A 27214-nucleotide genomic window follows, 5' to 3' on the forward strand; every position below is an offset into this window, starting at 1 on the left:
TCTACTAAAAATCTGCTTGGTCTCGCGCCAGAATTTAAGACAGCACTTTCTGGTTGGCTTCCGGGGTAGAACTTGGAAACTGTGCTGTATGAGTCCTGCATCTCTGGTGTCCTGATCACCGTGATTGACAGATCACGACCCCCTGCCCAGCCAGCTGGCCATGCCTCAACCTCCAGCTACCTGGCCTCCAGACTCCCCCTCAGGTGAAACAAACCCAGTATGGCTGCTTGGCCTCCTGCGGAGGGTGCCCAGTTCAGCCAAGGACAACAAGCTGGGGAGGCCTCAAGAACTTGATAGACAGCGCGTGTGTGGGAGGGGCTAGGGATTGACCTCAGGGCCTTCACTCAGAGCTACGGCATTGGCCCTTTTAATTTTTTTTTTTTTTTTTGAGACAAGGTCTGAGCAAATGGCTAATTTGCCCAAGCTAGGTTTGAACTTGTGATTCTCCTGCCTCAGCCTCTTAGAGTGCTGGAATTACAGTGTGCGCCACCTGGCGTTGGGCTCCTTTTTTGTCGTCCGCCAGAAGAGGGTCTGGGAAGGCGATCTGGAGACCAGCTGCCGGATCGGCTGAGGGCCAGTTCTGTCTTTGCAGGAGCCTCGCTCGGGAATGTCCAGTCTCATGCTGTGCTCCTCGCTGGCCCGCTCGCAGGTGCGCCCACACTGGGCAAGGCCGGCAGCTTTAGGTTTTTGCAGTCTAGCAGACAGAGGGAACCTTGCGGCGTAAGGTGCTCCTCGCCTTTTTCGGCAGCACGGAAAACTACAATACCCAGGAGGTTCTGCTTCGCGTACCCTTGACCTCCGGACCAATGACAGCCCAGGATCTCGCGTCCATAGGCGGTGGGGGCGGGACTTCCGGGCTGTTTGCCACTAACGCCATTTGCTTCAGCCCGGCGGTCCCTGGCTGTTTGTTTAGGGAGCTTTGGGGCCGTGACCCTTCCCGGGCGCCTCGCGAGTACCGAGCTGGGAAGGAGACTAGTAAGCCCCGTCGGGGCCCCCCTATAAGGCGCCTGTTCCCCGCGGCGTCTCGCCACCTGCAGTCCCGGACCGGCCCGCCCGTTACGGCGGCCAGGAGGAGGACACGCGGGGAACCCAGGGCGGCGCGCGGGGTCCGGGATGGCGGCGGCTGCGTTGCTGGACCACTCGCGGGTGAGTGGGCAGGGGCTCCATCCTGTTCCCGCTCCGGGAGCTGTCCTTTGGGCTGTCCCGAAGGTGCTGGGTCTCTGCTGAGCTCCCCTTGGGTCCCCGGATTTGAGGAGTCTGAACTCAGGGACGGGAGCCTGTGACCCGGCCAGGAACACGGCGAGTGGTCAGTTGTGGGGCTTCCCTGGGGAGAGTCCAGGGCGATGGGGACAGCAATCTGGTCCTGTCATCTCCCACTCCGGTGGTGTCAGGGATGAAGGCTCTGCTCTGTCCGTGTTTAGGGGTGACTGAAATGGAGTTATTAAAAGCAAGTGAAAATGCGTCCCCACTTCCTAACTCAGGTTCACTTTGGTGTTAAGTGTCAGGGCTGTACTGTCAGGCCTTGGACCAGAGCCCGTCACAGTAAGATGTGTGAGTCCAGGTGCATTGAGGAAGCTCCTCCAGCCCCACGCCATTTGCCAGTTCATGAGGATGATGACGATGGAGAGAGAATTAAAACTGTCCTCTGCTGAAGGTGTAGCTCCGGTGTAGAGCACTGGTCAGCCTTGGTGAGGACCTGAGTTCATTCCATGGCATCACGAGGAAAATTAAAGCAGAAAATGCTCAAAGCATGCTAAGCAAAGTCTCCTGTTTTTAAATCTCACAAGTGTGATTGCTGAAGTTGGAACTGTTACTGTTTCAGTCCAAAAGTCTAAGCATAAAGAAGTAAAGTGATATCAGGGTAGAAAGGCAGGTAAGTGCCAGTGTCAGGAGTTAGGGTTTAAGAGTTCAAGAATCTGACTTAAGAGCTGGGGACTTGTAGTCACTTTAAAGAATGTGACGCCCTCAGTGAAGAACAGGCACCTCGCTGGAGTGGGGAGGCTTGGGTGTTGCTCTGGAAGCCATTGTTTCTTTATTTCTGTGGTGTCCTACGGCCCTCCCTGTCCACACCTCGCAGCCCACCATTGTCCCATTCCTCCTTCTCCCTTGGGCTCTTTACTTACTGAATTCTTTCCGAAGGAGTGTCTCCTCCCCTTGAGCTCAGCACAGAACATGGCCCACAGGAAGTGTGGTACCAGCAGGGCTGTGCTCTCCCTGTCTCTGGTGTTTCTAGCCAGCCACATCAGACAGCCCGTCCAGGAGCTGAGGTCAATTCTAACACTTCTGCTCAACTCCAGGTGCCTGTGACCTTCGAGGACGTGGTCGTGACCTTCACCCAGGAGGAGTGGGGGCAGCTGGACCCAGCTCAGAGGACCTTGTACCAGGAGGTGATGCTGGAGAACTGCGGGCTCCTGGTCTCACTGGGTAAGGCCACCTCCCCCTTCAGAGCAGTGGACTTGGCTGCAGGCTGGGCTGGTCACGAAGGCTGCTGGAGCCTGCCCTGCTCCTGCTCACAGATTCAGTCTTGTCCTACACTCACGTCTGCCAGGCTTGTCCTCCTGTGTCTCTGGGTGGGAAATATTTGGCTCCCAGGGTGCTGTGGAGGGGAAGGGAGTGGAAGAAACCAGAGGCAAGATTTCTGGTCAGGCTCCAGGAGGGACTGAGAACCACCAGGATTACAGCCTGACTTCTACATTGGCCTGCTTATGTCACTATTAATGATAACATTTTTCAGCCAAGCATGGTGCTGTACCCCTGTAATCTCAGTACTCTGGGAGGTTGAGGCAGAAGGATTGCAAGTTCAAGCCTTGCCCAGGCGACTTAGCAAGACTTTGTCTCAAAATATAAATGTTTTTAAAAGGGCTGAGGCTGTAGCTCAATGTAAAGGCCCCAGGTTCAGTCCTCAGTATTGGAAGGTTGGGGGGTTTCTACCTGAGCAGGATTGCTGCGTGAGAGCCACCATGGTCCTTGTTCTCAGTGGTCCCAGAGTTCTGATCTATCCTTCTCTGCCTGTTTCTGGTTTCCTTTCTCTGTAGCTGACCTCTGGGCATCCTTGAGACAGATGTCCCCTCCCTGAGTCACCTGGTACCCTGCACAGGCTGGCCTCTACCTGAGCTTTGGAGTAGCTGCCTCATTCTGGTTGGCTTAGGTGCCCCCCACAGGCCAGTTTGTAGGTCTAGGGGGATGGGACATTCTGCAATAGGGCGGCGAGGGCATTTTCCCTCAGAACTACTAGCTGTTCTCTTTCTTTTAAGTTCTTTTTGTTTTTCTTTGATGGTACTGGGAATTGAACCCAGGCCCTTAGCACTAAGCTACATACTCAGCCTGTTTCTTTTCTTTCTTTAAATTTTGAGACAGAGTCTAAGTCACTTGAGTTGCCTAGACTGGGCTCAAATTTGGAATACTCCTGCCTCAGCCTCCCAGAGTGCTAAGATTATAAGTGTGTGCCACCACGCCTGGCAACCTGATGTATTTCTAAATAACCTTGCAACCTTGTGACACACAGCACTGATCACCATCCCCAACAGAAGTTATCAGAACCTCAATGACAGACCGTTTGAGGGGTGCGTGGACAGTTCCTCTCCTGGCACTGAGGAGGGCGCCCTGGCAACTTGAGGCCATTCCTTGAAAGTCTGAGTGCTGAGTTTTAAACCATTCTCCTTTCAAGCCCTCCCTTTTCAACAGAGGGGGCATCCTGAGGCTCAATGCCTTGGCAGGCCCTGAGTTTGCTGGGAATGGACAGCATGCCTCCTGCGTCTCCACGGTGGCTGGGTTGTCCCTTTATCAAAACGATGCAGGATTCCCACGGAGAAAAGTGAGATTGGTCACCTTTAAGAAGAGTAGTCAGGAGTCGTGGTTGGTGTGTGTTCCCTGGGTTAAAGCAGGCTTTATAACTACCAGTAGCTCAAGTTTAATTTCTGTATTCTCTGAAATGTTTTAACTTCTTAAAAACATGAAACTAAACTAAAAATTATTACTATTATGAAGTGGGAGAAGGAAAGTAGGAATGTTACAGTTTCCTGACTAAAGACATATTTGGCAGATTAGTTTTGAGAAAGACCATTCATGAAAGTAAAGGATATTTAAAATAATTTATTTAAAGCTCTCCATGTCATTCTGTATGTGGAATTGTATCTATAATTATAATGCTGTCTGCATAACATTTTTTGTTTCTTCTTTGGTCCTCTCTGAGAACCTTCTGTTCAAAAGTATTCCGTAAATGTCCTGTTTACGTTTTCTAATGAGCTTTTCAATGTAGCATAACCTTAGGTTAAAAACAGTGCCAGCTGCGTGTTCCTAACACATTAATCAGCAAATAGAAGACTGGAGCATAAAAGAACACGTGTCTGGTCATTGATTAAAATCCTCTCCACGGTGCTTAGCAATGTTTTCTAGTCTGGGCAGAGTAGAGATCTTGCATGTGGTGCCCATGGAATCTATAGATATTTGATGAGTTTTGGGTTTATTTTTCCGGACAGATAATTTTTTAATTTTAAATTATTTTGCTACTAAGAGAAATAAAAATGAGTTTTTTTAAAAAAAAGGGCAGTCACTGCTGGCCACTGTGTTGGCACAGGCATCGTGTGGGTGCCAGGCCCGTTCCAGACCCCCCCAGTCCCAGGACTTACAGCAGAGGAAGAAAAACAGGGCTGCAGTGAGTCCCTCCTGCATCCTGCGAAGCTGGTGCTGGCACTGTTGGTGATTTCGGTAATAAAGTGCTTTTGTGGATAATATGATGAGAGAGAATGTTGATGTTTCTGTGAACATCTTTGGTCTGAATACTGAACAGTTTCCAAAGTTCCCAGTAGAATATGTTTTAGTGGTTCATAAAATGCCTCAGTCCTAAAGATGGGGTGCAGCTCGGTGGCAGTGCAGTTACCGTGCATGTAGAGGTATCCAAGGTCTGAGGTCCAGCCCTGCAGGAAAAAACTGGCAGAAGCATTTCCCTCTGGCCCCATCTAGCCATTCTGGCCCTTCCCTGAGGCTGACTCTTTCCGCTCTGAGCCCTGGAGGTGTTTCCTCCTTGTGTGGTGCGTGGAGGAGCCATGCCTGGGCCGGGCTGTGAGCCTGGCTTGGTGCTGAGCCTGCCCATCCCTTCCTGTGCTCAGATGTGGGGTTTCCATGTCCGAGTGGAAAGGATTCAGAAGAATGCTGAGACCAAGCTGTACCCGGCAGCTGCTATGAGCTCACCGGCACCAGTACTTCTTTGTGGTTCCCGTGAGGATCCAGATTCCTGTCCTGCCTGGACTTGAAGCTTCTGGGCAGTCAGCTCTGTATGAACAGCAGAGAGCAGAGATGGTCGGACCCGGGCCTCCTCCCCTGCCTGGGCCCTGGTTTGTTCCCTGTGAAGTGGTCCTGATCACCACGCGAGGCCACAGGGTGCTGTGAGAAGATTCTGAAACAGTCCGTGCTTAGTCTCTGACCCACAGAAAGCGCCATGAAACTTAGCTTGGATCTCTCGGTAGAGGCACTGGTCATCATAGATGTACCCTACTGCGGTGTAGACAGTGTGCGTGCTGGAGTCTGAGTCCAGCGTGGTGAGCTGAGCTGCTGAGATCTGTATGCAGTGGAGCTCAGATACAACTCGCCAAATTAGCCTCTCAGAACACACAGCCAGCCGGGGGTTTAGCTCAGTGCAGCGGCTGCCTTCCTCGCAAGTGCAAGCACCCGAGTTCGATCTCCGATATCCCCCACCCCCAAAAAAGAACGCACAGCCAAACAGTGCTTAGGCACGTGTCACCAAGCCATGGCCCCTACAGTGAGACTCAGGAGTCAGTGCTGTTGAGGCGGATGGCCCTGTTTTGTTAAGAAGAATGAAATACCTCAAATGTTAATTTCTCTGCCTAGAAAATATTGCTAGGGAATTTGAGAGGCTTAAATTGGGAAATAAAAAATTTGGAAGTTCAAAATAGAGACTATTGAGAACCTTTGTAATGGTGGTTATCTCTGGGTTTTGATATCCGAGATTGTTTTTTCTTAGCTTTTTAAATTTGATGGCTTCTTACACCCAGTATTTGTTGTTTTTATGTACCAGTGGAGAAATAAAAGAAACATACAAAAAAAATTAAAAAATAGAAGTAGAGCCTAAGGTTGGGTGCAGCTCAGTGGTAGGACATGTACTTGAGGCCCTGGGTTTGTACACCAACATTGTAAAAAGTAAAGCAGCAAAAAGTGGTAGGGCTTAGTGGCAGGTAGTTCTGGCTCTGGGGCCATTGCCCTTCCTAGGGTTTATGGCACATTCAGCCTGGATCTGAGGGACCCAGTTAGAGCCTAGGAGGACGGGCTCTTGTGAAACTGGCCCTGCTCACTGACTCTGTCTCCTCAGGCGACCCCACCTGCCCCCTGCTCGGTCTTGTCCACATGGAGGCTGAGCCGGTGGGGGTCCTGCTGAGGCTCCAGCCTCCGGATGAACTGAGAAACCCTGTGCTCAACACAATATCTGGCACCCTGGAAATCCCAGCCCTTGGGGATGCTGAGGCAGGTGGATGTCAAGTCCAACCCGGCCTGGATGACTCTGCCAAATCCTGTCTCAAAAGAAAAAAATAAAGAGATGCAGATATATCCCAGTGTAAGTCCCTTGAATTCAACTCAGTACTACAAAAGACATTCCCATTTTCTCCCTGACCAGGGTGTCCTGTTCCCACACCTGAGCTGATCCAGCAGCTGGAGCACGGGCAGCAGCCATGGACAGTGAGGCTGGGCTGTGCCCAAAGCACACGGCCAGGTAAGGGCCGGGGTGCGGGTGGGGGACCACCACCTAGAGCCTTGAGATTATTTCTTTGTTTTGTTTTGCTTTGTTTTGAGATGGAGGGGTGCTGAAGATTGAACCTGAAGTCTCTATATGCCACAAAGTTGCCCAGGCTGGGCTTGAATTTGCGATCCTCCTGCCTCAGCCCCCCAGCCTCCTGGGATCACAGGTGCACACCGCATGCCCATCTTGGAACCGTTTTTATTGTGGCCCGGTGGGGATATTGGAGCCATGTAGTAGCCCTTTGTCCTGTGGCTCCTCTGATCTCCCAGCCAGCCCCAGCCCACTTATCCCTGCTCCTGGGAAGGGGCAGATTCATGAGCTGCTGTCTCCTGGTGCTCTTACCAAACTCCAAAATCTCGGGTCAGCAGAGGAGAGCTGCGTTTCTCACTCAGCAAGGTCTGGGGGGTCATCAGGGAGTTCAGCACTGCAGTTACTCAGGGACCTGGGACCAGTCTGTCCTGAGCCTGTGGCTTTAAGGTTCTGCTGCCACCTTCCGGCTGGCACAGAATGCAGAGGGAAGGAGCTCACACCCAAGCCGGAAGCACCAGTGCCCTTCACTCTGCTCCTTCAATACTGCTGTACACCGACGTAAAAGGAGCACTTTATGTTTCCTGTGTGTCTGTTCACTTTCGGGCATCTGTTGTTAGCGTGCTCCTGTGCTCATAAGTAGTGAGGCCTGGCTCATTCCTGTATATTGTCCATCTCCACATGTGTAGGGATGTTTTTTGATAAAGCTTTTAGGATTCAAAGGATGAATTATAGGTGCAATTGGGGTTTGTGAGATCATCTGTCTATTCAGTATGTAGGTTTCTTTGCACATTCCTCATTGGGTTTTTTTTTTCTTGTTGTTGTTTTGTTTTGTTTTTTTGTACTGGGGATCGAACGTGGGCCCTTGAGCTTGTGAGGCAGGCGGCGGAACCACTGAGCTAAGTCCCTGGCCCTGCTGCATATTCCTCATTTTTATGGCTTGTGTCTAGATGTCCCCCCAAAGCCTCATGCAGTCAGAGGTAGTGGCTGAATCTGGAGTGTGTGATGCTGGAATTAATGGTGAACTATTGCTAAATCAGTACACTGATTGGTTTGGCGCCACTCTAATCCCAGTAGCCTAGATACAGAAGGGCTTGGAGGCTTGTCTTCCTCCTTGCTTGTTTTGCTGTCTTCTGTGTGCCTCGAACTGCCTTGGAGCCAGCCAACTGGACTGAACTGCTACACTCTTGTGAGGTAAATAAACCTTTCCCCCTTTAACTTTGGGAGTCAGGTATTTTGTCTCAGCAACAAGAGTAAAGTAACTAAGACACTGCTTAGTGACTTGTTTTGACTTAGTAGGATTAATGACTTGTCTCTTGTATGAAGAATGGTGCTTTCCCCTGAAATTGGCATTTTGTATTTCACTTTTTTTTTTTTACGTGGAGCTTTCTTTGTTTTTTGACCATTTCTTTATATCCATCCATGTGGGGCCCGTACCCTCCTACCCAAGAAGCATGAATTTACTCTAGACACTCAGATTCCTATTTCTGACCCTGTCTAAGGCCCGCGTCCCTAAAGCTCCAGGTCAACATTTCTCCCTACGAGGCTGCCCCCACTGTCTTCAATGGGGGTTTTACTTTTTCAGATGTTTTTTCTGCATCTGTTCAGAAGATCATATGGTTTTTGTCCTTGGCTATATTAATATAGTGTGTAACATTTATCAATTTATATGTTGAACCATCCCTGCATCCCTTGGATGAATCCAACTTGGTCATGGTGTATAACCATATGATGCATTCTGTTTGCCAGTATCTTATTGAGGGTTTTTGCCTCTATGTTCATTAAGAAGATTCGCCTGTGGTTGTCTTTTTATTTTTTTAGTTGGCTCCTTCTTTGCTTTTTGGTATCAGGATAATGCTTGCTTCCAGAAATGAATTTGGGAATATCGCTTCCCTTTCAATTTCATTAAAGAGTTTGAGAAGTAGTGGCATTAGGTCTGGGCTTTTCTTTGTTGATAGGTTTTCTTTTATTTTGTTCTTTGGTACTGGGAATCAAACTCATGACCTTCCCATTGCCAGGCATGGCACCACTGAGCTAAATCCCCAGCCCTTTGTTGGTACGTTTTTAATTACATCTTCAATTTCATTGACTGATAATTGGTTTATTGAGAATTTTTATATCATTTTAATTCAGTTTTTTAATTCATATGTATCTAGGTATCTGTCTCTCTCTTCTGTGTTTTCCGTCTTACTAGAATAACGATTCTCAAAGTAGGTACTGATGATCTTCTGGATTTCTGAAAGATGTGATTCACCCTTTTTATTCCTAAGTGCATGGATCTCAGTCTTTCCTTTTTTTGGTAAGATTGGCTAAAGAGTTAACAATTTTGTTTCATCTTTCAAAGAACTAACTAGCCAATACATTGGTTCTTTATATTGTTTTTTCAGTCTTCATTGCATTAATTTCTGTTCTGATCTTTATAATTTCCTCCCCTGTACAAGTTTAGGGCTTAACTTGCTCTTTTTCTGGAAGCTTCAGGTTCAACATTAAGTTGTTTACTTGAGCCTGCTCTGTTTTCCTCTATAACTTTCTGCTGTAAATTTCCTTCATAGGACTGCTTTCATTGGCTCCCATAAATTCTGGTATGCTGCATTGTCATTATCATATAATTGTAGAAACTGTCCAGTTTCTTCTTTAATTTCATCTGTAATCCCTTGATTGTTCAGGAGGGTGTTATTTAATTTCCATGTGTTTATGAAGTCTTGTAGTTTCTTTCACCATTGATTTCCAATTTCAGTGCACTGTGGTCTGGTAATATGCATGGGATAATTTCAGTTTCTTTGCATTACTTAAGAATGTTCTATGAGCTAGTATGTGGTCTATTTTGGAGAACATCCCATGTGCAGCTGAGAAGAATGTATATTCTGATGTTATGGGATGGAACACTGTAGACATCTAAGTACATTTGTTCAGAAGTTTGGTTCAGTTCTAATATTTCATTGTTGGTTTTTTGTCTAGTTGATCTATTTGTGACAGTGGGGTATTGAGGTCCCCCATTACAACTGTATTAGTGCTTATTTGATACTTTATGTCTGTTAATATTTGTTTTGTGTAGTTGGGTGCACTAGAATTTGGTGCATGTATATTTATGCTTGTTATCTTCCTCTTGGATTGTTCCCTTTACAAGATGTAGTGACCTTCTTTGTCTCTTAATCAGTTTTGGCTTGAAATCCACTTTGTCTGCAAATAAAATAGCTACCCCTGCTTTTTTCTGGGATGCTGTTGCATGGAATATTGTTTTCTATCCTTTGACCTTTAGTCTAAGAATTTCTTTTGAATTAAATGTTTCTCTCTCTCTTTTTTTTTTTTTTTTTTTTTTTTTTTTTGGTACTAGGGATCAAACTCGGGTCCTTGCGCTTGCGAGGCAGGCTGTAGAACCACTGAGCTAAATCCCCGGCCCCTAAATGTTTCTTTTTTTAAAAAAATAAATTTTATCCCATTTCCCCCTCAAGCCCCCTTCCCTTAAATGTATTTCTTGTATGCAGCATATTGTTAGATCTTACTTCTTGATCCATTTTGCCCGTTTGTTTCTTTTTTTCCCCCCGTTACTAGGATCACTCTCAGGACCTTGCATTTGTGAGGCGTGCTGTCCCTGAGCTAAATCCTCAGCCCCAGTCTGTTTCTTTTAATTGGTGAACTGAGACCATTAACATTGATGGTTATGACTGATACGTAGTTCTTAACCTCTGTCGTGTTACTTTCCTATTGCTGCCTGCCTTCTTTCCTGTTCTGTTTAATTTCTTGTGTTGCCTGGTGGATTCATTCTGTTGGGTTCCTTACTGTCTCTTTGTAGAATATCCTTCAAAACACTTTGAAGTGCCGGTTTGACGGTCATGAATTTCTTCAGGTGTTGTCATGGAAGTATCTTATTTCTCCATCAGTTTTGAAAGAAAGTCTTACAGGGTACATCAGTCTGTGTTGGAGGTTGTTTTCCTCTATGGCTTGGAATGCTTCACTCCAAGCTCTCCTTGACTTGAGGGTTTGTGTTTAGAAGTCTGATCTCATTCGGATGAGCTTTCCTTTATTTATTGCTTTTTCTCTAGCAGCTTTTAATATTCTGTTCTTGCATTGGGTTTCTGGAATCTTGCCGTGGGGAAGATTTTTTTTTTTTTTTTTTTAATCATGGCTGATTGGAGGCCTATATGCCTCACTTAGCTGTATGTCAAATTTTTTTCCTGTTTGGGAAGTTTTTATCATTACTTCTGTGAAGCAGGTTTTTTATGTCCCTTGTGCTATCACTTGCTTTTTCATTGATTCTGGTCAGTCTTATGGTATCGGATTTGTTGAGCCTGCAACAGTTTGTGTGCCTCCTGCCAGCTTGAACTCTTCCTACTGTCTGTCTTGAACTCTGCTCTCTGGCTCCTGCTGACCTGAACTTGGCACCCTCACCACAACATCAGGAGGCACTACTTCAGAAGGAGCTGGTAAATGACACACACAGAGACACAGGAGTGGGTAAAATAAAACATTTACTTTGCTAGCAAAGGATCGGTCTGCACCAAGAGCTGTGCCAAATAACCTACCCTGGACTGGGTGACAATCTGCCTTTTATAAAAGTTCTATAATTATGACCTCATTTTAGGCAATAAGACATTCTAGTTCCCACAGTTCCCATCATAAATCATGGTCACAAGACAGTACACTGTTAACCCAAATGTAGCAGTTTCTTTCAGGATATTTATCTTTAGCTATATCCGCCTACATGGGTGGGGGTCAGAGTTAGGAAAGCAGGACTGGTGACATTCCTTTCATCTTATCATCTTTATAGCCATATAGTTTACAGAAAGTTTTATAATTCAGGGACTGTTAGCGTGAACATCTGGTCTCATCCTGGGATGCGGCTTAGCACCTCGGGCATCTGTTAATTTTAAATTGGGGCTACGTGCCTTTAAGCTTCAATGATAAAACCTTGGGTGTTTTTGTTAAACAAGCAAAGCAAATTACAGAAGCAAAAGGCAGCAATTATTTCATTTTTTTTTTTTTTTTTTTTTTTTTTTAACATTTTGTAGGTTTCAGGCTATTTACAGAAGTTCTTTCTATCAGCACCAGATGGAGCCAGCCCCTACCTCTTCCCAGTTTTGAGTTTAGCCGGCCCCTCAAGATGGACACTGCTCCAGTCACCCTCTCCTGGATGATGTCCAGACCCAAATAACTCTCCAGCTTCTGCGGTCCCTGTGTCCATTGCTCTGCTCTGCTAGTGCATTTCTCCATGGAAACCTCTGCGGTCACCAGTAGTCACTGTCCACCTGCAGGTCCTCACCACCCTTCCCACACAGTGAATCAGTATGTGGAGTAGGTGTCACCTGCCACCTCCTTCCCTTTTGTTGAAGTCTCTCTTCACTATCCGTGTGGGTTTCAGTTCTCACTTCAGATCCTTGTTGTGTCCCCAGGATCCACTTTCCTCCTTTTCCACCTCACACCCTGTATTCCAGTGTCAGGACACCAAATCTCTGCATGAGGACGATTGACTGAATAATTGAATTAATGGACTGTGTGGCTCTAGGTCTGCTGCTGCTTCCCTTCCCGTAGGCCCAGCATAGGTGTCGAGATTGCAGCATGGACCAACTCAGGTTGTGTGGCTTTCTGAGGGGCCTGACCTTCCTGTGTCTTCTCCAGAATAAATTGTTTGGGGGCCAGTGATGGATTATCCGCTTGCATAAGGGATCCATTTTGATCTTAGGAGCCCACTGTGAATTTAAAAACTGAATTCTGGAAATAGCCAGCACTGAGAGGTTATTTCCAATAACTCTGAACAAACAGTGGTAGGGATTTTTTGCTGTTAGTTTTTGCTTTTTGTTTTTTGTGGTACTTGGGATTTGAGCCAGGGGCTCTTGAGCCATACCTGTACATCCTATTTTTTTGATTTAGAGATAGGCTCTAACCAAGTTGTCCAGGCTGTCCTTGAACTTGGTTCCTGCTTTGTCAGCCTCTGCAGGAGCTGGGATTATAGCTGTGGCCACCATGCCTGGCCGCTCTGTGGTTAGTTTTTGTTACCCAGCACAAGCTGGCGTCTCTCAGAGGACACTCACCACACAGTGTCCCCATCATGCTGGGCAGCCATCTCCCTGTGAACACTCCTGCTGGCACAGCCGCTCTTCCTTGCTCTCCTTTGCAAAGTGTTTATTGTCCAAAGATCAGGAAAGTACTTGGAGCTGCAGTTTCAGAAGCAACCTAATAGGCATAGAGTCACTGTTTTCAGTTATTTTTTCATTAAAGTAGTGCTTTTGTTTCTTCTGGGTTGCCATTACTAACAGCCCTTCTGTGTCTTGGATTTCTTTTAGAAGACCGTGGAAAAACCAAGGCCACAGAACCCGCCACGACTGAGCCAGCCTTGTTTGAGGGAGCCAGGCTTCAGGAACAGCTGACGCATGGAGCCTCCTGGGCCTCCCTGTGGGTGCAAGCTCTGGCTCAGGGCGGCCCAGCAGACGGCCAGGAAGGATGCTGGAGAGTGGGGGTGCAGGCCCCAAGGGAGAAGCTTCCTGGGAGGACGATCCCTGGCCCTGGGGGCTTAGGGACAGATGACAGAGTTTATCTGAGGACTGTGGCGGAGCAGGTCCCTGCAGGGGACATGGTTCTGGAGGAGGAAAATGCCTTCAGGTGCAGCGAGTGTGGAAAGGTGTTTAACAAGAAACACTTGCTTGCTGGCCATGAGAAGATCCACTCTAGAGTGAAGCCCTATGAGTGTACGGAGTGTGGGAAGACCTTCATCAAGAGCACGCACCTACTACAGCACCAGATGATCCACACGGGGGAGCGGCCCTACAAGTGCCTGGAGTGCGGCAAGGCCTTCAACCGCAAGTCCTACCTCTCCCAGCACCAGCGCATCCACAGCGGGGAGAAGCCCTACACGTGTGGCGAGTGTGGCAAGGCTTTTACGCACCGCTCAAATTTTGTCTTGCACAGCCGGCGACACACCGGGGAGAAGTCCTTCGTGTGCACGGAGTGCGGGCAAGTCTTCCGACACCAGGGCAGCTTCCTCAGACACTACGTTGTGCATGGTGGGGAGAACCCCTACGAGTGCTTCAAGTGCGGCCAGGTCTTCAAGCACAGGTCGTACCTCCTGTGGCACCAGCAGACGCACACGGGGAAGAAGCCCTACGAGTGCAGCGAGTGCGGCAAGGTCTTCCTTGAGAGCGCGGCCCTCATCCACCACTACGTCATCCACACTGGGGAGAAGCCATTCGAGTGCCTGGAGTGCGGCAAGGCCTTCAACCACAGGTCCTACCTCAAGAGGCACCAGCGCATCCACACTGGGGAGAAACCCTATGTGTGTGGTGAGTGCGGGAAGGCCTTCACCCACTGCTCCACCTTCATCTTGCACAAAAGGACCCACACTGGAGAAAAGCCCTTCGAGTGCAAAGAGTGTGGGAAAGCCTTCAGCAACCGGAAAGACCTCATCCGCCACTTCAGCATCCACACGGGAGAGAAGCCCTATGAGTGTGTGGAGTGCGGCAAGGCCTTCGCCCGCATGTCCGGCCTCACCAGGCACAAGAGGATCCACAGTGGGGAGAAGCCTTTTGAGTGCGTGGAGTGTGGGAAGACCTTCTGCTGGAGCACGAACCTCATTCGGCACGCCGTCATCCACACGGGAGAGAAGCCCTACAAGTGTGGCCAGTGCGGAAAGGCCTTCAGCCGCAGCTCTTCCCTCACGCAGCATCAGCGGATGCACTCGGGGAGAAACCCAGCCAGTGCTGAAGAGGAGCGACAGCCTTTCTCAAGCACCCACCCCTCGGTGACCCTCCAGGAACTCCTTATGGGAAAGGACTTCATGATCGTAACCCCTGAGGGAAATCTCTCACCAGAGAAAAGAGCTTCCTTAGCTTCTGATCACTCACACCAAAGAGCAGCCCTCTGAGTGTCTTCGCCTTGAGAGAAGCTGCTGCATCTGCAGACTCGAGTAGGAATGGGCCCCGCCTAGAGCCTTATTCCCCTCGGTCCATCCAGGGAGACCCGCTGGGTTTGTGCATGTGGGAAAATCTTGAGCTACGTCTATCTCCATAGTTTACATGCAGTGTTATCTCAGGAATTACTTTTAATAGGAGATGGGGCCAGGGATTTAGCTCAGTGGTTCCACTGCCTGCCTCGCAAGTTGCAAGGACCTGAGTTCAATAGCAGGAGATGCACAGAAAATGAAACGGGAGCACACATATTTTCAGACTTCTCTGCCCATCTGCAGCACTTTGTCATTGTTCCTTAGCTTACTTGGGTGAGGGGAGCGTTGTTTCCAGGGGAAGGGTCCCCTGCCTTATGTCCTGTGGGCACATTTGCTGCTGCCCAGCAGCAGGAGTGTGAGAAGTGCAGGATCTGCGAACTTATGTGGTATCCTACAGGTTCCTGGCCCCTGAGGAGCTTACAGACTATTTTATGAGAAGTTAGGGGACTTGATTCATGAAGTGTCTTTATATTTAAGGCAATAAAGATATGCATTGAATGGGCATATTTTATTGATCAGTTAAGACTATGGAAGACTTGACTTAGAAAAGTCCTTCACATTGTTTTAAAAATTGAACAAGAAGATTTTTTTCTTGGTCTCCTTGCCTATTAATTGCTATAGCTAACACGATCAATCTCTAAAATGGGTAAATGAATTTTCTTAGTTAAAATTTATTTAACATTTCTAGTTCCTTTAACTTTCCATATAAGCTTTAGGCTAATTTTGTCTATGTTTACAAAAAAACTCTTGATAGACTTTTCATAAAAATTGAATTAAATCTATAAGCCAGGTGGCTGGGGATTTAGCTCGTTGGTGCCCCCCTGCCTTGCAAATGCAAGGTCTTGAGTTTGATCTGCAGTACCAGGAAAAAAAAAAGTCTAAGTCAGATGACAGTTGTTATCTTTACTGTGCTGGACCTTTCAGTTCATAAATGTAGTATGTCTCCATTTAAGCATTTCTCGATCTACTATATTTCATTAATGTTTTTTAATTTGAGTTTCTTAAGCTGGGTTTGAACTTCCAGTCCTCCTCCCTCAGCCTCCTAGAGTACTAGGATCACAGGCAAGCACCACCATGCCTGGTGAATATCATTTTGTTTGTGTTTCTGGTGTATAAATGGCATTGGTATATAAGCCTCCATTTTCTCCATGATGTTTGGTACTACGTAGAAACAGGTTTTGTTTTTTTAACTATTATTTTGTCCTGTAACCTTGCTGATCTCACTTATTATTTCTAGCCTTTTCTCTTACAACCCTTGAGATTTCCTATCTACAGATGTCATCTGCAAGGCAGATTTTACTTCTGAATACCTTTTATTTTGTTATTGCACCAGCCAGGACTTCCCCCGGAACACTGGGTAGCATTAGTGAGGTAGGCTGCCTTTGTTGCGTTCTTCATGCCAGGGTGAAAATACTCAGTTTTTCACCACGAGGTAGAGGCTACTGCTAGCACACAGACACGTGGGCACCATCGCTGGGTGCCGTTCCCAGAGCCTCATGGTTGATGAGCAACTGTTCTGCTGTGGAGCTACATCCTGAGACCTGAGGTTTTATGTTGGGCTTTTTGTTGTTGTTTTGTTTTGTTTGAGACAGGGTCTCACTGTTTAGTTGAGACTGACCTGGAACTCACTATGTAGCCTAGGATGGTCTTGAACTCACAGCGATCCTCCTGTCTCAGCCTCCCGAGTGCTGGGATTATAGGTGCAAGCCACCATGCCTGGCCCTAAAGTTTTTTTAATAGATATTCTTTTTCAAGTATAGAAAATTTCTTTCTGTTCCCAACTTGCTGTGATTCCATGTCATTATGGGTGAATGCTGGATTCTGCCAAGTGCTTTTTCAACACCAGTTGAGAGCGTAGTGTGATTCTCCTTCTAGATCTTATTGACAGGCTGTATTACACTGATAAGAGTTCGAAATACCCAGCGAGCCTGCATCCTTAGAATAAGCCACAGTCGTTTGTGGGACATTATTTTGATAATATCACATGGCGTCATTCCATTTGCTTATATTGTGCCGAGGCGGTTTTTGTCTCTATGCTTCTCCCCACCTCTTAATGTTTTGACTTATGGCAGGTAGTTTTCTTTTTTTGTACTAGGAATTAATACAGGTCCTTTGAACTACATCCCCAGCCCGCTTTTTAACATTTTGAGCCAGGGACTTGCTAAATTGCCCAGGCTGGGCTTGAACTTGGGCTCCTCCTACCTTAGCCCCCCAGGGGTGGGATTACATGTATGTGTGATCACTCCCAGATTCTATTTGCTTGCTTGCTTGTTTGTTTTGTCTTAAATTTGTATGTATATGTGGGGGTTTTGGTTTTTTTATGGTCCTGGGGATTGAATCAAGACCTTGCACATGCTAGGCAAGCACTGTACCACTGAGATTCCTCTCTGTTTTTTGTTGCTGTTTGGTTGTTTTTATTTTTATTTTTTATTTTATTTTTGGTACTGGGGATTGAACTTGGGTCCTTGCGCTTTCGAGGCAGGCCACCAAACCGCTGAGCTAAATCCCCTGCCCTTGTTGCTGTTTGTTTTGTGTCTTCTGGTTTTTGTGTCTAGGTGTTTGGCCTCCCGGTGTGAGTTGGAAAGACTTCCCTTCTGTGTTTTGGAAGACTGCAGGTGCAGTTAGTGTATTTGTGGTTTTATAATGTTGATAGCATTCTGTAGCAAGCCGGACCTAGAGGTTGGTTTTAGGCATTTAAGAAAAAAATTTTTCAGTAGGATTGAATGCAAGGCCTTTACACTGAGCTTCGTCCCAGGTGGTTTTTTTGTTTGTTTGTTTGTTTTGTTTTGTTTTGTTTTTGTTTTTGGCACTGGGGATCTAACTCAGGTCCTTGTGCTTGCAAGGCAGGTACAGTGCCACTGAGCTAAATCCCTGGCCCTCTTTTTAATTTTTGAGACAGGGTCTTACTGAGTTAGCCAAGCCGAGCTTTTCTTTACCACCCCCCCACCCCTACCCCATCCTTTGTTTTTGTTGTTTGAAGGTTTTGTGGTTTGTTTGTTTTTTTGGTACCGGGGATCCAAGTCCGGGCCTTGTGCTTGTGAAGCAGGCAGTGGAACCACTTGGGCTAAATCCCCTGTTCTTTTCTTAATAGCAAAACATTAATTGGTGCATTTAGTCACACATAATGATAACGCTCCTCTCATAGGGAATTCCACCTGCACATGACACATCCTGCCTCCCCGCCTCCGTCCCCTTTCCTTCCTGTGTACAAATTCTTTGTTTTCATTATTTCCTTCTATTTTCAGTTCTTTTTTCTTTTTCCCTTCTTTTCTCCCTCCTGAGTTTTGCTTTTTGAGACAGGCTCTTGCTGCATAGTTCAGGCTAGCCTTGAATTCTATGTAGCAATCCTCCTGCCTCAGCCTCCCTGTACTAGGATTGCAGGAGTGTACCACCATGCCTGGCTCATTTTTTTCTTCTAATTAGTGGGTTGGCCAGCAGAGGCAGGTAGCTGAAGAATGTGTATAAGAAGGGTAGTTGGTCCCTGGATTGTGTTTGTGGTGGATGTTCTGTCAGCATATGCCTTTTGTTGCCATCTTGTCTTCGTACCTCATGAGCATTTTACTTACGAGGACATGAGCCAGCTCATCTGCTTTGTGACCTGGAAACCTGGAGAGAGAATCTCTGGGAGTCTGGTCATGTAAAAAAGTTTCCAGTCTTCCTCTTTCAAGCGTTGGTTACCCTGCAGAGGCTGAGGAACATTGCTGGAGTGAGAGCTTCATGATCTTTGGGCCATAGCGCTTTTTAAAAAGGGAATAGTCTGCTTTTCAGTGAGTCTGTGCTCCATTGTGTGGAACGAACTGATTTCTCAGCTTACACTTGGTCAGTAGCAGGATCCAAACCCTCAGCTATAAGGCTTCTCAGGGCGCAATAGGGTGTCTTCCCTGAGGATGTCCATGCCATCTTAAACTGGCCAAAAAACACCTTTTCTGGCTGTGCCTGGTGGGCCTCTGGATCAAACCACTTTCGTGGCTTTTATGTCAGTGCCAAGTGGCTGTCTCTGAAGCCAGCCACAGTGTCCACAGCAGCCTCCAGAGCTGGACATAATAGCCTGACCGGAGCAAGGCCGTGCATTCAAGCATACTCTCACTGCACCAGAGCCTTGCACTTGGGACACTGTGTAGCCCAGGTGGCCTCAAACTTGCAGTGACCTTCCTGCTTCAGCCTCCCACTGTATGCTTGATATTTTTCTACATTTTATTTTCAACTATATCAGCATTATCTGGTGAGTCTTATAAACAGTGTGTACTTGGGTAGTGTTTTAAATTTTATTTTGGATGTCTTTTCATTGTTATATTTAGAACATTTAAATTTTATTTAGTTTACTGGTACTGAGGACAGAACCCAAGGAGCACCGAGCTGCATCCTCAGCCCTTATTTTGAGACAAGATCTTGGTAAGTTGCCCAGGGTCACCTCCGACTTATGATCCTCCTGCTCCAGCCTCCTTGGTATGCTGTGCTTACACCTGCCATTGTGTTTGTTTATTGTTGTTATTATTTTAGGCTTTTGGTTTTCAGTGTTTCCCTGTAGGTTACTTCAGCACACTAGAGTGTATCTGATACATACCCCTTTGTGTTGTCAGTTGTTGAAGGTACAGTGTTTGAGTATTTATGTGTAGCTTCCCACAGTGTAATGGCATTAACATTTTAGCACTTCATTTACATTTCCTGCTGATAGGCTGCCTTGGAGTACTTCTGCCATGTTGGAAGTTGTCAGACACGCACTACAGGTCACGAGAAGTCTGCTCCACAGTACCCTTTCTACTTTTGGCGCTTCTGGAAATCCCAGGTCATCGTCCGTTAACTTTCCTTTCTGTAAACGCTGTAGCTTTTATCTAGGGTAGGTCTGCCAGAGCCCTTGTTCTCTGCCCCCTTGTTAGAGGGGTGTTTTGTGGGGTACGGGACTCAGGGTCACATTTCTTTAGCACTGGATAAACATCCATCCTTCTGTCCACTGGCTTTCAGTGAGAGATTTGCTGCTGTTTGATCCATCATTTTGCAGGTTCCAGCGTGTAGTTTCTCTCAGTCTGTGTTCAAAATGTTTTTCCTTCTCTATAACATTGTTTAATTATGATGTGTCTATGGATTTTTTTTTAAGTTTATTCTGGTCAGCTCTTGTTCAGTTTTTTCATCTGTAGAATTACGCCTTTTCCAAATGGAGCGTTCAACCGTTATTTCTTCAGATCTTTTTCTCTTCCCCACGTTTTCGGTTCTCTCTTTAGGACTCTGGTAATGTGAGTGGTGGCCTTGGCACTGTGCAACAGGTCCCACAGGACTTTCTTCTGTTTCTTCTGACGTTCCGTTTTCTCTCTGTGGCTCATATTCTTTTCTCTTGAGCTTTCATTGAGCTCACAGATTGTTCTTTCATTGTTCTGTGAATTCTCTTTGGGGATTTTCTATTCTGAATTCTTAGCTCCTTTTTGTGACATCATACTGCATCGGACTTGCCCTGTACAGTGGGTTTCTGGACCAGGAGGCACAGCAGAGCAAGTGGGAATTACAGGGCCTGCTGGCCGGCCCGGCTCCAGTCCGGCTCTCGGCTGCTTGGCCCTTGGCGGGTGCTCCTGCTCTCCTGCTCACTGGGCTGCGGATGGGGCTTGCTGGGGGAGCGCTTGCCTGGTGTGGGTCACCCCACCCCCACCCCCGGGTTTCTTCTCCTTCGTGGCAAAATGAAGACACCTCGTGAATCTGTAGTCTGTGCTGCTGGTTGGACGGTGCATCTTGGCCGTCGCTGGGCTGCGTTTTCTGTTGTAACACAGCAGAGAATAAATTTTGTTTGAGTAGTGGAGGGGGTGTGTAGTGCTAAGGCGTGCACTTGTTTTAGGTGTTGCTTTTGAGGTGCCTGTGACATGTCTTCGGCCCCCGCACTTCCCTCATTGCCCAAAGCAGACACGCTGCCCCCAGCTCCTCTTCCCCTGCAGCCCGTCCCTGAGCCGCCTCTCGCCCCTCAGTTGACTTAGCACAGGTGCACTCCGGTGAGTGCTCGTGTGCAGCCTGGCGTTTTCGGTCTCTGTCCCCTCAGTGTGTGCCCCGAGCACTGTGTGGGTGACCTGTGGGACCCTCCCATGCTCCGCGGGGCTCTCAAGGGCCGGGCACAGTCTCAGGTCTGTGGCCGTGAAGGCTCAGTGATTGCTCAGGATTCTGTCACACTCAGGGATTCCAGGACAACTCCGCCTGCCCGAATCCTGCCCCACGAAGCCACAGCGCCTGCCTTACCCAGGCTGCTTCGGGACTCGTGGGGGAAAGACCTGGAGGAAGTCTGGAACGCAGTACCCTCACGTGAGCTGGGCACGCTGTCCAGCACAGAACAGACTCGGCCTTCAGGGGGGTTTCAGTGTAAGGTGTGTTTGCACAGAAAGCCGGGCACTGAAGTGCTCCCTTCAGAGCTCAGAAACCTCCCAAGTCCGTCCTGAGCCTCAGTCGGAGCTGAGCTCGCAAGCCAGGAGGGCAGCGGCCGGGCTGCGGCTCTAACTCCACGGCGATGGATGGCACTGTAGTGTGTGTAAGCTGCAAGTACTGCTTCCCTCAGCAGAAAATGAGGACCATGATTTTGGGAGAAAGACTATGATAAGCTCCCAATCTGCACGGAACTTGTCACAGCCTAGCCAAGATTTAACCCGTGGCGAGTTACAGTGGAAATGTGCTGAGAAAGGGCCCCCTTCCTGTGCGTGTGTGCGTGTGTGCGTGTGTGGGCAGTGGTACCTCGGTCTGCGAGCTCAGTTCCTTCCACAGTTCTGGGCGGGTGGCTGTGGTGTTCATCACAATGCAGCGTTCACGAACAGAAGCAAAGGAACCAAGTTGTTCACGAGCACAGATGTCTGTGAGCGGAGGCGTCCCTTTATGTACCACTGGAAGCCATGTATCCGTGTCTGCGTGCGGTGCGCATGCCGGATTCACGCTGTGCACACAGCGATCAAACAGCTCCAAGTGGTCAGCTTGAGCACTCCTGTCGCTCACTTTGTGAAGAGGCCATAGGGGCCGGGGATGTAGCTCAGGGGCACTGCACTTGCCTTGCAGGCACGATGTCCTGAGTGCCCATCCATCCCCAGTGCCCCCCAGAAAACAAGACAAAACAAAACACGGCCGGTGAGAGTATTCCTAAAGTGTGATGTAAACATCCTGTTGTTGCTCTGTTTGAAATGTAGCCTTTGGCTTGAATGGAGAATAGAGCAGGGCATTCCCATAATTCCTGCATTGTGCAGCACAGATGCCCAAATTAAAAGGTGTGTTACTGCGTACACGTGGGTCAGTCTTTTTCTCAGCCGCAGTGGGAGTGGTTGTCCGCAGCTGAGAGGTCTCTGCAGCCACCGCTGGGCGCAGGATCTGGGGCTGGGGTGCGTGTGGCTCACTCTACTCAGACCCTCTAAGGGTAGCCTCTCCTGTCTCAGGTGTGGGAAGCCAGAGCACTGTTAAGGGTGCCTGCTCAGACCAGTTTTGGTTTTTGAGAGTCTCACTGTGTAGCCCAGGCTAGTCTTGAACTTAGGATCCTCCTGCCTCAACCTCCCCAAGTGCTAGGGTAATAGGGGCAAGCCACCACGCCCATGTAAATGTTAAATGTGTTTTTATTCTCCTGTGATAAATGGGACCTCTCTAATCCTGGAGACACAGCTCTTTCCACAGCAAATGGTGAGATGGCCATGTGACTGTGCCTACTTCTGTGAAGCAAACCATCCACCCAGTCACCTGCTGCCCATCAGGTTCTCGCGCATCAGCCCCCACACAGTGTACCAGGTGCCAGGAGAGTAGGGGCAGCTGGGCGTAGGGTGCACTCCTGCAATCCAGTCTCAGGAGGCTGAGGCAGGAGAATCGCCTTGCATTTGAGGCCAGCGTGGGCCACATGGCGAGATCCTGCCTCAAACAAAACAGAATGACAACAGAAAAGGGCAATCCCAACACTGGGGCTCTGAAATTATCCAAACTCCGCAGTCCTGCACTCGCTTGGCCTGCCCTGCCACTCTGCTGCTCCCTCGCTCTGAAAAGTCGGCATGGTGCCCATACTGCGCCTTTGCACCTCCTCCTCCCGAGGACCTGGCGTCCCCATCTGACCCTGTGCTGTCCAGTGTGCCCAGAGCAGTGGTGACAAACTGCAGTGTCAGTCTGATCTGTTGGGCTGGACCCATCGAGTGTGGATCAGTCCACACCCATAAACTCTGGATGCACTGATGAGACCACAGCGCAGCCAGCCAGCTGTCCGGTGCCCTCCTGTGCCCTCTCTGAGCGGTGGGGTAAGGCGGGAGCCTCAGGCAGGAGAGCCCAGGCATCTAAGGACCCCTGGCTGCGGGCCCGGTCCCAGAACGGATGCATTGCAGCCCTGCTGTGAGGTGGTTTGTGTGTCTCAGCCCCTCGGGTCTGACTCTGGCCAGACAGACACAGAGCCTTTCTGTGCACTGCTGGCTCCTCACTACCCTGTGCCCTGTGCACCGCGGCCGCAGGCTCCCCGGATCCGTAGCCCATCCCGCGCGCAGGCGTAGCACCACGCGCATCCAGGTGTCTCTGAGGCCTGCCGCCCTTTGCCATCCCAGGTCCTTTCTTGGCCTCGCAGGTTGTCTTCATCCACGGGGGTCCTTCTGGGGCCCTCTCCCTCCGTAGCTGGCATTTCTGCCTCTCTGTCACTTCTTTCCACTCTCCACACCTGCTCCCTGCCGCTGCGCTGCCCTCTTCACAGCCCACCCTCCGAGGCCGGGTGTGGTGGCGCACCCGGAATCCCAGCACCTGGAAGGCAGGTGCGGCACCGCTGAGCTACACACCATTCTAGTTCAACTCTTCTCTCCCTCCGCTCCCCCTGCTGTGCTTTGTCCCCTTCCCGGTGCCAGAAGCATTGGAAGTTCTGGATGTGGCCCAGGCCCCCGCTCCCTCACTCTGGGCTCCTGGTTCAGTCATCTGCCTTACCCCCAACACCCTTAGGTTGATTTTCCTCATCCTGACCTTTGCTGTTCTCTAAACCTGAATTCCCAGCACCCCTTGTCACCACATTGGACATTTCAAATATAACTCAGGCTCCACGTAACTTAAGATTCTGCAAATGAGTCCCAGTGAGGCATGGTGTGTATACCTGTAACTACTTAGGCTGAGGCAAGAAGACTGCTGGGATGCAGGAGATGACAGTCAGGCTAGACAATCTGGCAAGATCCTGTATCTAATAAATGACCCCCACTTCTCCCTGGTTCTGATGCACGGTGCTGTGTAGTCACCAGGAGAGAGAGCCCCAGCTCAGATGGTCACCTTGCACTGATATCCCGTGTGTAGTAGTTTCCTGAGACAGGCTCTTGCTGTATACTCTAGCTGGCTTTGAACTCACTGTGTGGCCCAGGCTGGCCTCCAATTCGGCAGTCCTCCTGCCTCGGCCTCCTCAGTGTTGGATGACTGGTGTGCACCATCATGCTTGCTGCCTTTTGCCTCTGCCATGGGTCCACTTCTCTCCGTCCATGGCCTCTCCCTCACCCACACTCCATCCACCCGGCTTCACCTGACTTCATCTGGCCATCTCCTGTCCACGTTTCCACTTCTGTCCACCCTCCACTCTGAGGCCAGAGCTCCACCTCACATCTAGGTCCGAACTCCATTCCCTTGCCATCCCCACCACCTTTCCTTATGATACCTGAGTTGCCTTAAACTGGAATAATCCCGGGTCCTTGGCATGGCCAGTCCACGGAGCTTGACCTGGTCTGGGATGTGCCAACTTACTGCCCTGTGTCATACACATCTCACCCTCTTCACTTCCTGTTTGCTTTCACCATCCACTGTGCCCAGGTAGTTAATGCTGATCTTTCATCTCAACCAGCTCATACTCTAGGAAGCCGATGAGAGCAACTGTGTAGGTCATGGCTACTCTTTCACAATTCTATTTGTTTGATTATTCATTGCCTTTCTTCTGTCTTACTTTCATCACTGGGACACAATATCAGTACCACAACTTAAAGGAGGAGAGGTTATTTTGGCTCACCGTTTCAGAAGTTTCAGTCCATGGTCTGCATGCTCAAATGGAGAAACAGCATGGTGGAAGGGTCTGGGGGAGGAGAACTGCTCACATCATGGTAGACGGGAAGGAAGCGAGGAGCCGGGTGAAGATACACCTTTTCAGGTCATGCCCACAGTGACCGGCCTCCGACCAGGCCCCACCCTTTTTTTTAGGTTCCAAATATTTAAAAATATTTATTAGTACATGTTTGCAGGCTATAATGATGACATTAGGGCTAGGGATTTAGCTCAGTGGTGCTGTGCCTGCCTAGCTCAAGGTCCTCGGTGCAATCTGTGGTACTGGGGAAAAAAATAACAGTGACATTAATCGTGCAGCATCCGTACACGTAAACAGCACATCTTAATTCTTTTTCGGTCCTTTCCCCTGCTCTTCCCCCACCTCCTAATGGCGCTCATCAGTGGATGAATCTCCTGAAGGTTACAGCAACCCCGTGACCAGTCACCCTGCTGAAGCCCTGCCTCTAACTGGGGGGACATTTCAGATCCAGCCTTAACACTCCCCAACCACATTTCCAGCTCCAGAAGAGCACAGACTTAATGTGGATTTTCTCCACATTATCTGTCCCGTGTACATATGCACAGCGCACTGTAGATACTCAGGTATTTGTTAAGTAATTAAGCCTTGATGAGTTTGACATTTAGGCTGTTTCTTATGTAGCATTTTCTCCTCAATATCACATAGGCTTCATGATTTGCTAAACATACAAGGTTCAGAAAAGCCGTTGTACTCATAGGCACATTTTGTAGGACACAAACCAAGATCAGCAGAGGGAAAAGGTACATGGGGTGAAGTCTACGAGAAACCAAGACACAGACCTACCAGGCACCTCGTCCCAGGGCAGTCGCGTGGAGACACAACTCCGGAGCAGGGTGTCTGTCGACGTGGGAAGTTCCACCCACCAAGGCAGCGCACCACGTAGGAGCCAGTACTTCTGCCTGGGGGTGGCGTGGATACCACACCGGCTCCTGCAGAGAGGCCCGTGTCTGATACCCGCCGTGTCCAGGGAGCCCTGGGTGGAAGCTTCTGTGTCTGAGTGCCACACCCTGCAGAGTGAAGCCAGGTCCTGGGTAGGTTTCAGGGTCCGTGGGGAACACGTCACAGTCACAGGGCGGCTGCCTGTCTCCATCCCTCTCCTCACCCTCCCCTCTTCTGCTGTTCTTTCCCAGTTCACTCTTTCTCCCACTCCCAAGCCCTCCCACGGTCATTCCCTGGTCCTGCACGCAGCTGTGAGACACCAGCCCTCAGATGCCTCCACACCTCCAAGTCGCCCTAGACCTCTCCCATGCAGTCTACTTAATACTGCAAAACTGCCCCTGCCGGGGCCTGGGGATTGAACCCAGGGCCTTTGCACTGAACTAAATCCCCAGCATCTCTCCCCTCCTTTTTTTTGGAGACAAGGTCTTGCTGAGTCGCTGAATTGCCCTGACTAGGCTCAAAATTGCATTCTTCCTGCCTCAACCTCCCAGAATACTGGACTGCAGGAGTGTAACACCTGGTCTGGCTGTTGGTTTTATTTTTAAACAAACGAGTATTACAAGACAAGCTGTGTTTTGTGATTCCCATCTTGTACACTTAAGGGGATGTAAGGAAGGGGAGGGGGTATCGGACTTGTCTGTGAGGGGACACTCGGGTCAAACGCCTCCGGGACTGGGAGGTAATGGTTGATTGGGTGCAGGCTGTAAGGAAAGGGCTGGGGCTCATTCACCATGTGAGGCTGTACTGACAGCATTCCACCCAGGAGTCTGTCCCTCTTCCTGCTGCAGAGGCTGAACAGGCCGGACCACTTGGTGGACCCTGCCCATCTTGTCCCACGTGACCCCAACGTGTGCCGGGAAACTAAACTCATCCTCCAACCTGAGAAAAACTATCTGCATCCGGCATGGTGGGCACGCCTGTAACCCTGGCAACCTGGCCAGGCTGAGGCAGGACGAAAGTAAGTTGGAGCCCAACATGGACAATTTAGGGACGCTGACGCTGTCTCAAAAATAAAAACAAAAACAGCTGAGGCATAGCTCAGGATGAAGGCCCTGGGTTTAATCTGCAGTACAGCAAAAACAAAACCCAAATGTTTTTTGAAATCCCCCAATTTGACAAAACAAGCAAGCAAGCAAACCCCACGTCTGATTTTACTATATTTGAGACTCTATGGGTGGAGATGCACTTAGGAACCAAGCGCCTCGACGTCTGTCGGGGCCTAGGGTAAGTCGAGGCTGGGCCGCGTCTTGACCCCTTGTCTCTCGACTTTCCCTTGGGTCTCCTGACCTCATTTCGCTCTGCCTCTGACATCCTATTGGCCCGGCGTCCTCCATCTTCTGACTATTCTATTGGGCACGCGGTCAGGGGGCGTCAGAAATTTCAGCCAATGAGCATCGGTCTTAAGCCACCAGCCCCGCCCCAAGGACGAGGCGCGCGTAATATAAAAGGCCCAGGGGTTTCCCGCGCCCTTCCCCAGCAGGCGGCGACGGCGCGGTCTCGAGCGGATGGAGGCCGGCTCGCCCTCGCCTCTCCCCCGGAGCATCCCGCAGGC

At 49.1% G+C, this 27214-nt stretch overlaps 2 protein-coding genes across 5 annotated transcripts in view; both read left to right on the forward strand.

Annotated features, from left to right (window-relative positions):
• The first annotated feature begins 850 nt into the window (after positions 1 to 850).
• Positions 851 to 27214, forward strand: part of LOC104857139 (zinc finger protein 805-like) — an 81215-nt gene continuing 54851 nt past the window's right edge. Inside the window, exons 1-4 of one of the 2 annotated variants that reach the window (XM_033766074.1) lie at positions 851 to 1146; positions 2298 to 2424; positions 6629 to 6724; positions 13060 to 15454. In XM_033766074.1, the coding sequence (XP_033621965.1) occupies positions 1114 to 1146; positions 2298 to 2424; positions 6629 to 6724; positions 13060 to 14633 (1830 nt within the window). In that variant the 5' untranslated portion in view covers positions 851 to 1113 and the 3' untranslated portion in view covers positions 14634 to 15454. Of the gene's footprint in view, positions 1147 to 2297; positions 2425 to 6628; positions 6725 to 13059; positions 15455 to 27214 lie in introns of those variants that run through there. The other variant, XM_033766076.1, reaches the window with a different exon arrangement.
• Positions 18081 to 27214, forward strand: part of Aurkc (aurora kinase C) — a 13471-nt gene continuing 4337 nt past the window's right edge. For 2 of the 3 annotated variants that reach the window (XM_010616862.3, XM_019206456.2), the window contains exons 1-3: positions 18081 to 19103; positions 26451 to 26620; positions 27140 to 27212. In XM_010616862.3, the coding sequence (XP_010615164.1) occupies positions 27168 to 27212 (45 nt within the window). In that variant the 5' untranslated portion in view covers positions 18081 to 19103; positions 26451 to 26620; positions 27140 to 27167. The remainder of the gene's footprint in view (positions 19104 to 26450; positions 26621 to 27139; positions 27213 to 27214) is intronic. The other variant, XM_010616863.3, reaches the window with a different exon arrangement.

This window comes from Fukomys damarensis, unplaced genomic scaffold (assembly GCF_012274545.1).
Source record: "Fukomys damarensis isolate Sample0158 unplaced genomic scaffold, DMR_v1.0_HiC HiC_scaffold_19, whole genome shotgun sequence".
Classification (NCBI taxonomy): domain Eukaryota; kingdom Metazoa; phylum Chordata; class Mammalia; order Rodentia; family Bathyergidae; genus Fukomys; species Fukomys damarensis.